At 42.9% G+C, this 13666-nt stretch overlaps 1 protein-coding gene across 2 annotated transcripts in view; it reads right to left on the reverse strand.

Moving 5' to 3' along the window:
* Positions 1 to 2733: 2733 nt before the first annotated feature.
* The window catches only part of LOC135474104 (kinase D-interacting substrate of 220 kDa-like), a 37397-nt gene continuing 26464 nt past the window's right edge, over positions 2734 to 13666 (reverse strand). For both annotated transcript variants that reach the window (XM_064754110.1, XM_064754109.1), the window contains 3 exons: positions 11988 to 12175; positions 10555 to 10916; positions 2734 to 7098 (listed from right to left, as the gene is read on the reverse strand). In XM_064754110.1, the coding sequence (XP_064610180.1) occupies positions 5773 to 7098; positions 10555 to 10916; positions 11988 to 12175 (1876 nt within the window). In that variant the 3' untranslated portion in view covers positions 2734 to 5772. The remainder of the gene's footprint in view (positions 7099 to 10554; positions 10917 to 11987; positions 12176 to 13666) is intronic.

Raw genomic sequence — 13666 nt, forward strand, 5'->3', positions numbered from 1 at the left:
ATATACAAAACTCCCCAAAATATGACCATCAGGTTTAGATTTGGACTTAACAGAGCATAAGAGCTCTGTTAAAAGTTCATTTCAGTTTACATATACATGTCCAGGCTGGTAATATGGATCATACTTCTTTATACTGATTCTAAAAACCAGAACAGCAGCCACTGACACGTAGTGTGTAGCTCCGCTCTAATAACCAGAACAGCCACTGACACGTAGTGTGTAGCTCCGCTCTAATAACCAGAACAGCAGCCACAGACACGTAGTGTGTAGCTTCACTCTAAAAACCAGAACAGCCACTGACACGTAGTGTGTAGCTCCGCTCTAATAACCAGAACAGCAGCCAATGACACGTAGTATGTAGCTCCGCTCTAATAACCAGAACAGCAGCCACTGACATGTAGTGTGTAGCTCCGCTCTAAAAACCAGAACAGCCACTGACACGTAGTGTGTAGCTCCGCTCTAATAGCCAGAACAGCAGCCACTGACACGTAGTGTGTAGCTCCGCTCTAAAAACCAGAACAGCCACTGACACGTAGCATGTAGCTCCGCTCTAATAACCAGAACAGCAGCCACTGACACGTAGTGTGTAGCTCCGCTCTAATAACCAGAACAGCCACTGACACGTAGTATGTAGCTCCGCTCTAATAACCAGAACAGCAGCCACTGACACGTAGTGTGTAGCTCCGCTCTAATAACCAGAACAGCAGCCACTGACACGTAGTGTGTAGCTCCGCACTAAAAACCAGAACAGCCACTGACACGTAGTGTGTAGCTCCGCTCTAATAACCAAAACAGCCACTGACACATAGTATGTAGCTCCACTCTAATGAACAGAACAGCAGCCACTGACATGTACATGTAGTGTGTAGCTCCGCTCTAATAAACAGAACAGCAGCCACTGATATGTATATGTTGTGTGTAGTTCCGCTCTAATAACCTGAACAGCAGCCACTGACACGTAGTGTGTAGCTCCGCTCCAACAACCAGAGCAGCAGCCACCGACACGTAGTGTGTAGCTCCGCTCTAATAACCAGAACAGCAGCCACAGACATGTAGTGTGTAGCTCCGCTGTAATAACCAGAACAGCCACTGACACGTAGTGTGTAGCTCCGCTCTAATAACCAAAACAGCCACTGACACGTAGTATGTAGCTCCACTCTAATAAACAGAATACCAGCCACTGCCATGTACATGTAGTGTGTAGCTCCGCTCTAATAAACAGAACAGCAGCCACTGATATGTATATGTTGTGTGTAGTTCCGCTCTAATAACCTGAACAGCAGCCACTGACACGTAGTGTGTAGCTCCGCTCCAACAACCAGAACAGCAGCCACCGACACGTAGTGTGTAGCTCCGCTCTAATAACCAGAACAGCAGCCACAGACATGTAGTGTGTAGCTCCACTGTAATAACCAGAACAGCAGCCACTGACATGTACATGTAGTGTGTAGTTCCGCTCTAATAACCAGAACAGGAGCCACTGACATGTACATGTAGTGTGTAGCTCCCCTCTAATAACCAGAACAGCTTCACTCTAAAAACCAGAACAGCCACTGACACGTAGTATGTAACTCCGCTCTAATAAACAGAACAGCAGCCACTGACATGTACATGTAGTGTGTAGCTCCGCTCCAACAACCAGAACAGCAGCCATCGACACGTAGTGTGTAGCTCCGCTCTAATAACCACAACAGCAGCCACTGACATGTACATGTAGTGTGTAGCTCCGCTCTAATAACCAGAACAGCCACTGACACGTAGTATGTAGCTCTGCTCTAATAACCAGAACAGCAGCTGCTGACATGTACATGTAGTATGTAGCTCCGCTCTAATAACCAGAACAGCAGCCACTGACATGTACATGTAGTATGTAGCTCCGCTCTAATAACCAGAACAGCAGCCACTGACATGTACATGTAGTGTGTAGCTCCGCTCTAATAAACAGAACAGCAGCCACTGACACGTAGTATGTAGCTCCGCTCTAAAAACCAGAACAGCAGCCACTGACATGTACATGTAGTGTGTAGCTCCGCTCTAATAACCAGAACAGCAGCTGCTGACATGTACATGTAGTATGTAGCTCCGCTCTAATAACCAGAACAGCAGCCGCTGACATGTACATGTAATATGTCGCTCCGCTCTAATAACCTGAACTGCAACCACTGACACGTAGTGTGTAGCTTCACTCTAAAAAACAGAACAGCCACTACTGACACGTAGTATGTAGCTCCGCTCTAATAAACAGAACAGCAGCCACTGACATGTACATGTAGTGTGTAGCTCCGCTCCAACACCCAGAACAGCAGCCACCGACACGTAGTGTGTAGCTCCACTCTAATAACCAGAACAGCAGCCACAGACATGTAGTGTATAGCTCCGCTCTAATAACCTGAACAGCCACTGACACGTAGTATGTAGCTCCGCTCTAATAACCAGAACAGCAGCTGCTGACATGTACATGTAGTGTGTAGCTCCGCTCTAATAACCAGAACAGCAGCCACTGACATGTACATGTAGTGTCTAGCTCCGCTCTAATAATCAGAACAGCAGCCACTGACATGTACATGTAGTGTGTAGCTCCGCTCTAATAACCTGAACAGCCACTGACACGTAGTATGTAGCTCCGCTCTAATAACCAAAACAGCAGCTGCTGACATGTACATGTAGTATGTAGCTCCGCTCTAATAACCAGAACAGCAGCTGCTGACATGTACATGTAGTATGTAGCTCCGCTCTAATAACCAGAACAGCAGCCACTGACATGTACATGTAGTGTGTAACTCTGCTCTAATAACCAGAACAGCAGCCACTGACATGTACATGTTGTGTGTAGCTCCGCTCTAATAGCCAGAACAGCAGCCACTGACATGTAGTGTGTAGCTTTACTCTAATAACCAGAACAGCAGCCACTGACATGTACATGTAGTGTGTAGCTTTACTCTAATACCCAGAACAGCAGCCACTGACATGTAGTATGTAGCTCCACTCTAATAACCAGGACAGCAGCCACTGACATGTAGTGTATAGCTCCACTCTAAAAACCAGAACAGCAGCCACTGACATGTAGTATGTTGCTCCACTCTAATAACCAGAACAGCAGCCACTGACATGTAGTATGTAGCTCCACTCTAATAACCAGAACAGCAGCCACTGACATGTAGTGTGTAGCTTTACTCTAATAACCAGAACAACAGCCACTGACATGTAGTGTGTAGCTTTACTCTAATAACCAGAACAACACTCAAATACATGAACATAAAATAACTACATGTATAAGCACCAACTGAAAATTTATCTCAATTAATTATAACACATTTCACAATTACCTGTGTAGTACTCGTACAATATGGTCTGTTACAACAGTGTAAAGTACACCCACACTAAACCTGTGCTCATCCACACCTCCAATATTTACATATTTACACATCACATCATCAATGACATACATAATTGCTGCACAAACAAATATGTTCTTGTTTTATTTTGATTTCGCAATGTATCACACCGTTTGCATTACTAAAACTGAATACTTTTTCTCTTCTAAAGTTACTATTTTGTACTGTATGGTAATGAAGATTTTGACCCAGTCGCAACCTGGTCAATCTATTCCGCATATATAAGCACACTAACTCCTCAACCGTTTCACATGTGAACGAGCAACTTTCAGTGCAATCTATCCACATTTATAATCAGATTTTGGAAACAAAACTACATTTGTTGGATTGGCCAATTTCAGGGCTTCACAAAAACTATAATCTTATTAGTCTACACAGAATAAAGCCTTAAGAATATGCTTGAATAAAAACCTTCCAAAAATGCAAAAAGTTTGAAGAATTACAGCATACTATCTTACATAGGTAAACTTCTGAAGTAGGGAATGCTTGTGTCTATGTAAAAATGGCTTCTGAAAATCGCCTTTACCTAATACGTATGTATAGTATACTTTTATTGATCACAAAACTATTTTTTTGGTTTGCTTTTAACATACATCAAAAACTAAATACAATTTGTCATTCAAACATAATCGCCTAATCCTTTTACCCCTCAATCACCTTGTAGCATGTGTCTATATCTCTCTCCTGCCACAGATCCACCACAGCCTTTTAATATCATATCACATAACGTGGCCTATCTGGTGCACAGTGATCAGGGTCCATGTTCCATTCACTGGGACTCTTTCAGTTTACACGACAGAAATGACTCCTTGTACAATACACTATCACGTAACACATCACATCAGATCTCTTCGGAGTTCTACACCTAATCACCTCACACCAGTGTACATGTAGTTGTAAACCAGAGAATACCACCTGTCATGTTATACTTTTCATCCCACTTCCTGTACTTTTAACTATAAGCATATATTAGGTGGAAGAGGTGAGAGAAGTTAACTCAGCATCAATCTGATAGTGAGGCAGTCTGTATTACTCCAGGGGTGATCTGACTGGCTGGGAAAACTTTGCTCCAAAACCTTATATAAAACAGAACATCACTGAACATATCCATCCACCCTATATTCTACAAACACAAGATGACTTCAACCACAATGGTTTCCTGACTACATATATGTTATATTATCTGAACACAGGTCAATTTATCACATAATGCCAATGACGGGGAGAAGTATGTGCACAGAATACCACGTGTCCCTCCCATACATTCATCAAAGCCATCAAGTCAGCCATACATTACAAACTTAGTCCTTCAATGACCTGTACTCTTACTGGAGACAATGGAAAATCACAGACAAAGAGGTAACAGTTGAAATTCCTTACACACGTACATACATATGAGAGCATATGGTGTCAGAATCTGTCATGATAACAACATGTATGCAACCTCTGTCTGGGGAGAACATTTCAAACATATCTGAACAAGAAACAGTTCAGATACATGCGAATGTCATACAGGATTGGTAGAGGTGTGCAAAGTTAAACGGCAAGGTTTAGACACCCAAATCTGTCAATTCGCGTCAGAATTTTATAAATACCATGTCATCAAGAATTACTACCATTTAGATTTTCTCACACTACAGTTTTCCTTTCACCTCAGAAGTGGAGACTAATGACATAAGTCATATCTTCTATTATGCGAGTACAGCCTAGGAAGTGCTGAGGAGTGTACAGGAAACATTACAACAGTAACCAAAGTCATCGCATATACTGACACTATTATGTGAGTACAGCCTAGGAAGTGCCGAGGAGTGTACAGGAAACATTACAACAGTAACCAAAGTCATCGCATATACTGACACTATTTATGTAAGTACAGCCTAGGAAGTACTGAGGAGTGTACAGGAAACATTACAACAGTAACCAAAGTCGCATATACTGACACTGTTTAAGATCCTCATAACCGACTGTTTTTTCCATCTGTTTTGTTTGTTGCAGTATTTCCTAGCTACATCAAATCCCAAGCATGATCCCCACAGTCTCAAAATTACTCAGAGTAGTTGTAACTACAGTAGTAACAGCATCTGATAGTGTGCGTAGTAAACCACATATGTGTGGAGGTTAACTACATATGTGTGGAGGTTAACTACATATGTGTGGAGGTTAACTACAAGTGTGTGGAGGTTAAAACCCAGTCATGATGCAGGCAGAAAGCGATATCCAGGCAACCAACCATGACAGGTGACAGAGTGTTTCCGACCGACTGGGGGTGAACCCTCTCACATGTTGTCACTTTTCACCTTGTGCTCTCAGTTACTTTTGCTCTGTAGACAATACTCCCATACTGGCAAACATGCTTCAGTGAGAGTTTCCAGCTACATCACACAACAGTTTTCTTCTCCTCAGAAGTGCTGCTGGTTGATTTCCTGGATGTTTCCACTGGTGAGGTTCTGGGTTGCCACACAACAGTGTCAGCAGCTGCACCCTGATCGAACGAAGTACAGGACAACCTGTTCTCCACCCCTGGTGAAGTGTGTTGCATCTGTAGCGGCCCCTGTCCTGGAGAGTCCACTGAGGGCGTGTCTAGTTGTGGGGGGGATCGGGTAGGCACTGCTCCCATGGAGCCATACACATCCTCCTCCTCAGACGACAAGTCAAATGGCCGCTTGCCTTCACCCATCAACTTCTCCTTCATAAAAACAAGCCCAAACTTTGACTTAGCATCTTTTTTGTGACTGCTTTTGGAAGAGCTCGTTAAGTCCTCCGATGATGAGAGTTTGAGCAGAGGCTCACTGTCTGAAGCAGTCCTGTCTTCCTCTGCTCGCTCTGTGCCCGTGCCCTCTGATGGCAGAGCAGCCATCTCAATCTGTGAAGAGGAATCAGAAAACGAGTTCTGGTCAGCGGGTGCAACGGCAGCGGCAGACTCATTTTCTACAAAAAACCTCACTGAAGGTGTCTTTTCCAGGCGGGGCTTTGCACTCGAATGTGGCTGTACCAGAGAACCTTTCTCAGATTCCTTTGCACTGTCCTCCTCATCCTCCTCCTCACTCTCATTCTCCTCCTCAAACCCTGCATAAACGCCGCGCAACAGCTCGCTCTCATACTTCACCTGCTCCACGATACTGTTGTTGCGGCGTATCTTGGGTTTGGGTTTTTGGAGGATATTGGTGCTAGACAGTGTAACGTGCGGTGCAGATCTGCTCTCCACAACTGTCTCCTTGGTGATAGGGAGCGCCTGGGTGGCAGGTTCTGACAGAGAAGGAACAACAGCCAGCTGTATACTGCCACTGTCTGCATAACGAGGGAGTGGTGCCTCCAGGGGGCATCCACCACCCATGTCGTGCTGACTGTTAGTGAAAGTGCTCAGCTTGTAATCCTCACCGTCCAGGGTGTCGAAGCTGGAGGCCAGGTAAGCATCGCGCTGGCTGCCGCTGGAACCATCCGTCTCCTGGCTGCCCTGCGCTTCTCTCTCTCGCAGAGACAGGATAACCAGGCGTAGCAGCTGCCAGTCCCCAAACGTCATCTGCATCACCTGCTTCAGCTCGTCCATCTCACAGGTGAGCAGGACAATACCAGTGATGTTGTTGGCGAGGACACGGCTCTGGTACTCGGCCAGGTGCTGTCTGTCAATGCGCTCCAGACGCGACAGCAGGTTACAGACACCATGCGGAGACAGGTGACTCAGCTTCTCCGTCCCAATGTTACTCTGAAACAACATCAACTCACAAAGATTTATGTTTGCCAGTTTATTTTATTTTGTTTAACACAGTAATTATGATCATATTATGAACTGTTTAACAGCTGTCAGGTTTCTTGCATACCTATGCCATAATATAAATGCATGTAACACTCTTCATGTTAGACTGACGAAATGATTATCTGTTCAAAATGTGAATAACAAATCTAGTAGACGTTCAATTGTTTAAGGGTTGACTGTAATAGCTGTTAGGTTAATTTGGGGTATTAACAAAAAAAAATGCTGTGTGCATCTGTGTACTGGTTTACACAAAAGTTTGCACAGTGTTTTTTTCATTTACACTCCAATAAACATAAAAATAATTCATTCAATCCTTATAATTTAATTTAAGGAATAAAAGAATGTTATCTAATGTTTTACTTTCATTCCAAACTGTGAGAAATGTTAGTCGATGGTTTTGAAGAAGGGAACCCTGCTGGCTCCTGAATTTGTGATCAATGTTTTATAGTTACTAGGCTATGTCCCGTGGCCAGAAAGCGCTATGACGAGATATGTTTACATCTGCGAGTTGTTTCAAAAAGAATCGTGAAGAACCTAACATTTAGGACATATAGGGTGAAATCTGAGAGAACAGTGGCTGCAGAAGGTGCAGAATCAGTAAAACCTAACAGTTAGGAAATATAGGGTGAAATCTGAGAAAACAGTGGCTGCAGAAGGTGCAGAATGAGTAAAATCTAACATTTAGGACATATAGGGTGAAATCCGAGAGAACAGTGGCTGCAGAAGGTGCAGAATGAGTAAGACCTAACATTTAGGATATACAGGGTGAAATCCGAGAGAACAGTGGCTGCAGAAGATGCAGAATGAGTAAAACCTAATATCTAGGACATACAGGGTGAAATCTGAGAAAACAGTGGCTGCAGAAGGTGCAGAATGAGTAAAACCTAATATCTAGGACATACAGGGTGAAATCTGAGAGAACAGTGGCTGCAGAAGGTGCAGAATGAGTAAAACCTAACAGTTAGGACATACAGGGTGAAATCCGAGAGAACAGTGGCTGCAGAAGGTGCAGAATGAGTAAAACCTAACAGTTAGGATATACAGGGTGAAATCTCAGAGAACAGTGGCTGCAGAAGGTGCAGAATGAGTAAAACCTAACAGTTAGGATATACAGGGTGAAATCTCAGAGAACAGTGGCTGCAGAAGGTGCAGAATCAGTAAAATCTCACATTTAGGACATATAGGGTGAAATCCGAGAGAACAGTGGCTGCAGAAGGTGCAGAATCAGTAAAACCTAACAGTTAGGACATACAGGGTGAAATCTGAGAGAACAGTGGCTGCAGAAGGTGCAGAATGAGTAAAACCTAATATTTAGGACATACAGGGTGAAATCCGAGAGAACAGTGGCTGTAGGAGGTGCAGAATGAGTAAAATCTCACATTTAGGACATATAGGGTGAAATCTGAGAGAACAGTGGCTGCAGAAGGTGCAGAATGAGTAAAATCTCACATTTAGGACATATAGGGTGAAATCCGAGAGAACAGTGGCTGCAGAAGGTGCAGAATGAGTAAAACCTAACAGTTAGAATATACAGGGTGAAATCTGAGAGAACAGTGGCTGCAGGAGGTGCAGAATGAGTAAAACCTTATATTTAGGACATACAGGATGAAATCCGAGAGAACAGTGGCTGTAGGAGGTGCAGAATGAGTAAAACCTAACAGTTAGGACATATAGGGTGAAATCCGAGAGAACAGTGGTTTCAGGAGGGGCAGAATTAGTAAAACTTAACAGTTAGGACATATAGGGTGAAATCTGAGAAAACAGTGGCTGCAGAAGGTGCAGAATGAGTAAAACCTAATATTTAGGACATATAGGGTGAAATCTGAGAAAACAGTGGCTGCAGAAGGTGCAGAATGAGTAAAACCTAACATTTAGGACATACAGGGTGAAATCTGAGAGAACAGTGGCTGCAGAAGGTGCAGAATCAGTAAAATCTAATATTTAGGACATATAGGGTGAAATCTGAGAAAACAGTGGCTGCAGAAGGTGCAGAATGAGTAAAACCTAATATTTAGGACATACAGGGTGAAATCCGAGAGAACAGTGGATGTAGGAGGTGCAGAATGAGAAAAATCTCACATTTAGGACATATAGGGTGAAATCTGAGAGAACAGTGGCTGCAGAAGGTGCAGAATGAGTAAACCTAATATTTAGGACATATAGGGTGAAATCTGAGAAAACAGTGGCTGCAGAAGGTGCAGAATGAGTAAAACCTAACAGTTAGGACATACAGGGTGAAATCCGAGAGAACAGTGGCTGCAGAAGGTGCAGAATGAGTAAAACCTGACATTTAGGACATATAGGGTGAAATCTGAGAGAACAGTGGCTGCAGAAGGTGCAGAATGAGTTGAATATATCTTGTGAGACAAATCTTCTAGGTGACAAGATGTTTGTGCTGCGCTGTTGTTGCACACTGAGAAAATTCAGCATTGCTTACACAGGTGACTTTGCAATGCCGGTTGCAAAATGTATGTACTTCTAATATATGAAAGATATCTCACTATTTCAATCTTACTGGTTATCCAAGGATGGCAGTGCATATTTTAAACATCAGTTGAGAAGTGATTTAGGTCAAATTGGCTTGTTTTGCACCCTACTGACAGCAGGACTGTCTATGTCCGTGCCACCATGTTATCAAGCTCATACTGATGTAGGCACGGCTGTTTAACAGCTTTATTTTCTCCTAGACTATCCACAGAATTCACACTGTTTGTGAAAATAATACAGACAAAAGCAGATATACTTATAGTGTTCTGTTTATCATTTTACATGACGTACCTTCAGTTTCTTCCAGTTCTGTTCTTAGAAAAAAGTAGTTCTACGTGGGCGTGGCTTCATTTTTTTCCATTTATTGGAGTGTAAAGGCAAAATTTGATCAATCAAATTGCGCCTTACAAAAGTAAATTCAGGAAAACTAAATTATTTTTTGATAAATTTCAATGGCAAGATTTATATACAAAATGACCTTTTAGCAAAATGCAAGTATCGACAAAAAAGTAAGAGTGCACGATATGACAAGCCTAAATACAGGTCCAAATTTGATCAGATATGAAATCAGTGTTGAGAACAGAGTAGTAGAGAACACACAGGTTGGCACAGAGAACAGTGTATCTCCCTAAAGCGAGTATTCCCCCTGGGTCACAGATACTCTAGGTTTTCACTTAAAAGACACAAAGTACTGTAGAAAACTTTTTTCAGTCAAATTTATGCAGACAATTATTTTGACAATGATGCCAAAAATGATTTGTTCGTCTTGCTAAGGATGAAAGCTTCACAAAGCTGTGCAAATTATTTCCCAATACTCCATAGTTCTCTCAAAATGTTTTAAAACATTGGCTGCAGGGGTGGTTGAAAAGGTCCAAAAAATGAGGGTAGTTATAGGTCAGTATCAGTTGTTTCACTTACATGGAGCTGTTGGAGGACAGCCTGAGGTGGGGGCGTGGTCTGAGGGGAGGGTACAGGATGATGATGATGATGAGGCGGCACCATGTTCATGTAGTACGGGTGTGTCATGGCCGATGGCATCATGTGCTGAGCCCCATACCCCATCCCCTGGTGCAACATGGCCGGTCCCCGCCCTCCGTACACAGGGCCTCGGGTTGGGGTGTCCCTGGGAGAGAAGTTTGATCTGTTCAGACTGCCCAGGCGCCCATACCCTGGGGCTCCCTCTGTCTGTTTGGACCCACCCTGTGCCCTACTAGGGCCCGTCCCAGGGAAACCCATGAAGGAATAGTCAGCTCTGTTCACATCAACATTCTGCTGGAGGTCTAGACAATAAACACAAGGAAATCAGGGAAATAAACACAAGTATCTCAAGGAAATAAACAAGGAAATTAAACAATGTCAATATTAAACATTTCTTTCCATAACTTCACACCAATCTAAGATACTATAACTTACTTTCAGGATTTTAATTTTGTTTTTTGTGTTCACACGTTCACTCGCACAAACGTTCACACACACATTCACATGCACTCATACACACACGTTCACATGCACACACACCTTGACAAGCACACCCGTTCACAGGCACACACACACACATGTTCACACTCACACATACACACGCACACATGCACAAACACAACTGTTCGCACACACACACACGTTCACACGCACACACACACATTCACATGCACACAAACACATTCACACGCACACATACACACACGTTCACGCGCACACATTCACATGCATTCATACACACATGTTCACAGGCACACACACACGTTGACAAGCACACCCATTCACAGGCACACACATGTTCACACTCACACATACACACATGCACACACACACGTTCACATGCACATACATTGACACGCACACACACACACATACACACGTTCACGCGCACACATTCACATGCACTCATACACACACGTTCACAGGCACACTCACACATTGACAAGCACACCCGTTCACAGGCACACACACACACACACATGTTCACACTCACACATACACATGCACACACACACACGTTCACATGCACACACATTGACACACACACACACACACATTCACATGCACACACACGTACACACACATACACACACGTTCATGCGCGCGCACACACATTCACACGCACACACACACGTTCACACAAACACACACGTTCACACGCACTCACACACAGATATAGTGTTTCATACAATTTCAGGCTTGACTGTTTCAGAAATCCAAGTTAGACATGCATGTGAGGAGAAAGTGTAAATCCTCATACCTTGCAGGTTGTACTCACGACAACCAGTCCTACAAATTGAGTTTGTGATTTACTGGCTGATCAATGAGCTTAGTTACCATGACAACAGGCAGTTGAGGACCCTCGTACCCACCTCTGATAAGCTTCCTCAGGTACGGGTCCAGGTTAATGGTACATGGTAAGAATTTTTTCAAATCTCCGACGCTAAGAGTGGCAGATGTTGTTGAATGACTCGTCAGAAATGTCTCCAATTTTCTCACATTTCTATCAATCTCAAGAAGAGGTTCAACTTCTTTAGAATTTGGAATTTTGTCAACAATCCTGTAAGAGAAATTAACAAAGAATAACCTTCCATAAAATGCTGACAGATAAAGGTACCAGTGTAATTACTCCTTAACTGCATGAAAGCAACTAAAGTTCTCACCGCAGATGTGATACAATTAGGTCATCGTTATAATTCATACGAACTGATAGCACGAATTGCTGCCGAGTTAATTTCCAAAACACCCAACTACATACATGCATACATATACCCCTCACAATCTCTAGCATTACAGAGAACAGGATGGTTCAATCACAACTCACGTGGCTGCTGTACGTTCAGAAATGTATCAGATATGTGTATACTGACATTCTAAATGACTGATTACAGTCATCAGTTACACATGAAATAATACAGCCACTGTGAGAATGGATGAAGTCACAAGAGATTTCTAGCACCCTGTTCTGTGACCCACATGTATAACATTATCAAAGTTTACATAACAAGCCTATCAAACTTTGATTTGGTAGCAAGATTACCAAAGAGCTGGCCTGCAGGAGACAAAAATCATGAATTTGGTAATTTATGGTGATTAATATGCTCACAGAGTTTCAGCGATGGAACATCCCCCTTGTGCAAATCTGTGCTTTATGTGCACGTAAAACTTCAAGTTACATGCAGTACTTTTTGAGACACTAGACATTTTTAACATTTTGTTTAACTTTGATTATAATACACAATACAGTAAATCAGGAATTCTGTAATTTATGGTATTAAATATGTACACACACTTAATCAATGATGGAATATCCCCCTCGCATTATCTCAACACCTGCAATGCTTTTTAAGATACCACCCATAACATTTTTTTTAACAGTGCTCTCCCTTGATCCGAGATCTGTTTCATTCTTCCCAGCTTAGCTTTCAGAAATACAGGTCTGTACTCTTCCATGTACTAACCTGGAACTTGGTCCGTATGCGTGCGCTGTCTTCAATATGCCAAAGCTGTACACTATTACATATCAGCTAGTTATTCGTGAAAGATCAAGACTATAACATCACAATTTCCACAAATGTATCTGTTACATCGGCAGCAAGCCAAACCTGGCTAAACGCCACTTGAGTCAGACGTACACGACATCATGCGGAAAAAGATAAATTCGTGGAATGACCTGATTGAAACCAATGAGATGAACATCATCTAAAGGGTGGTCGACAAATTCTTTGTGTGCTAATAATGAACAGAAACGAACTAACCTTTGTAAAAAAGGAAGATCTTAATTTTGGCAAGAGCAGCGGAGTCCACCCAGGTAACCAAGTCCGTGATTTGAAATAGTGGTTTATGAAATTCTGATACTGTTTGAGTAGGTGCGGCGGTAACAGAGTAGGTGCGGCGGTAACAGAGTAGGTGCGGCGGTAACTGAGTAGGTGCGGCGGTAACAGAGTAGGTGCGGCGGTAACATTTGTGTTATCTGAGATGTTATGGTCTTTGTTATTCCCACATAGTGCGGTGATATGAATTCAGAATTACTTTAAGATCATGGGACACA

This window comes from Liolophura sinensis, chromosome 8 (assembly GCF_032854445.1).
Source record: "Liolophura sinensis isolate JHLJ2023 chromosome 8, CUHK_Ljap_v2, whole genome shotgun sequence".
In the NCBI taxonomy this organism is placed as follows: domain Eukaryota; kingdom Metazoa; phylum Mollusca; class Polyplacophora; order Chitonida; family Chitonidae; genus Liolophura; species Liolophura sinensis.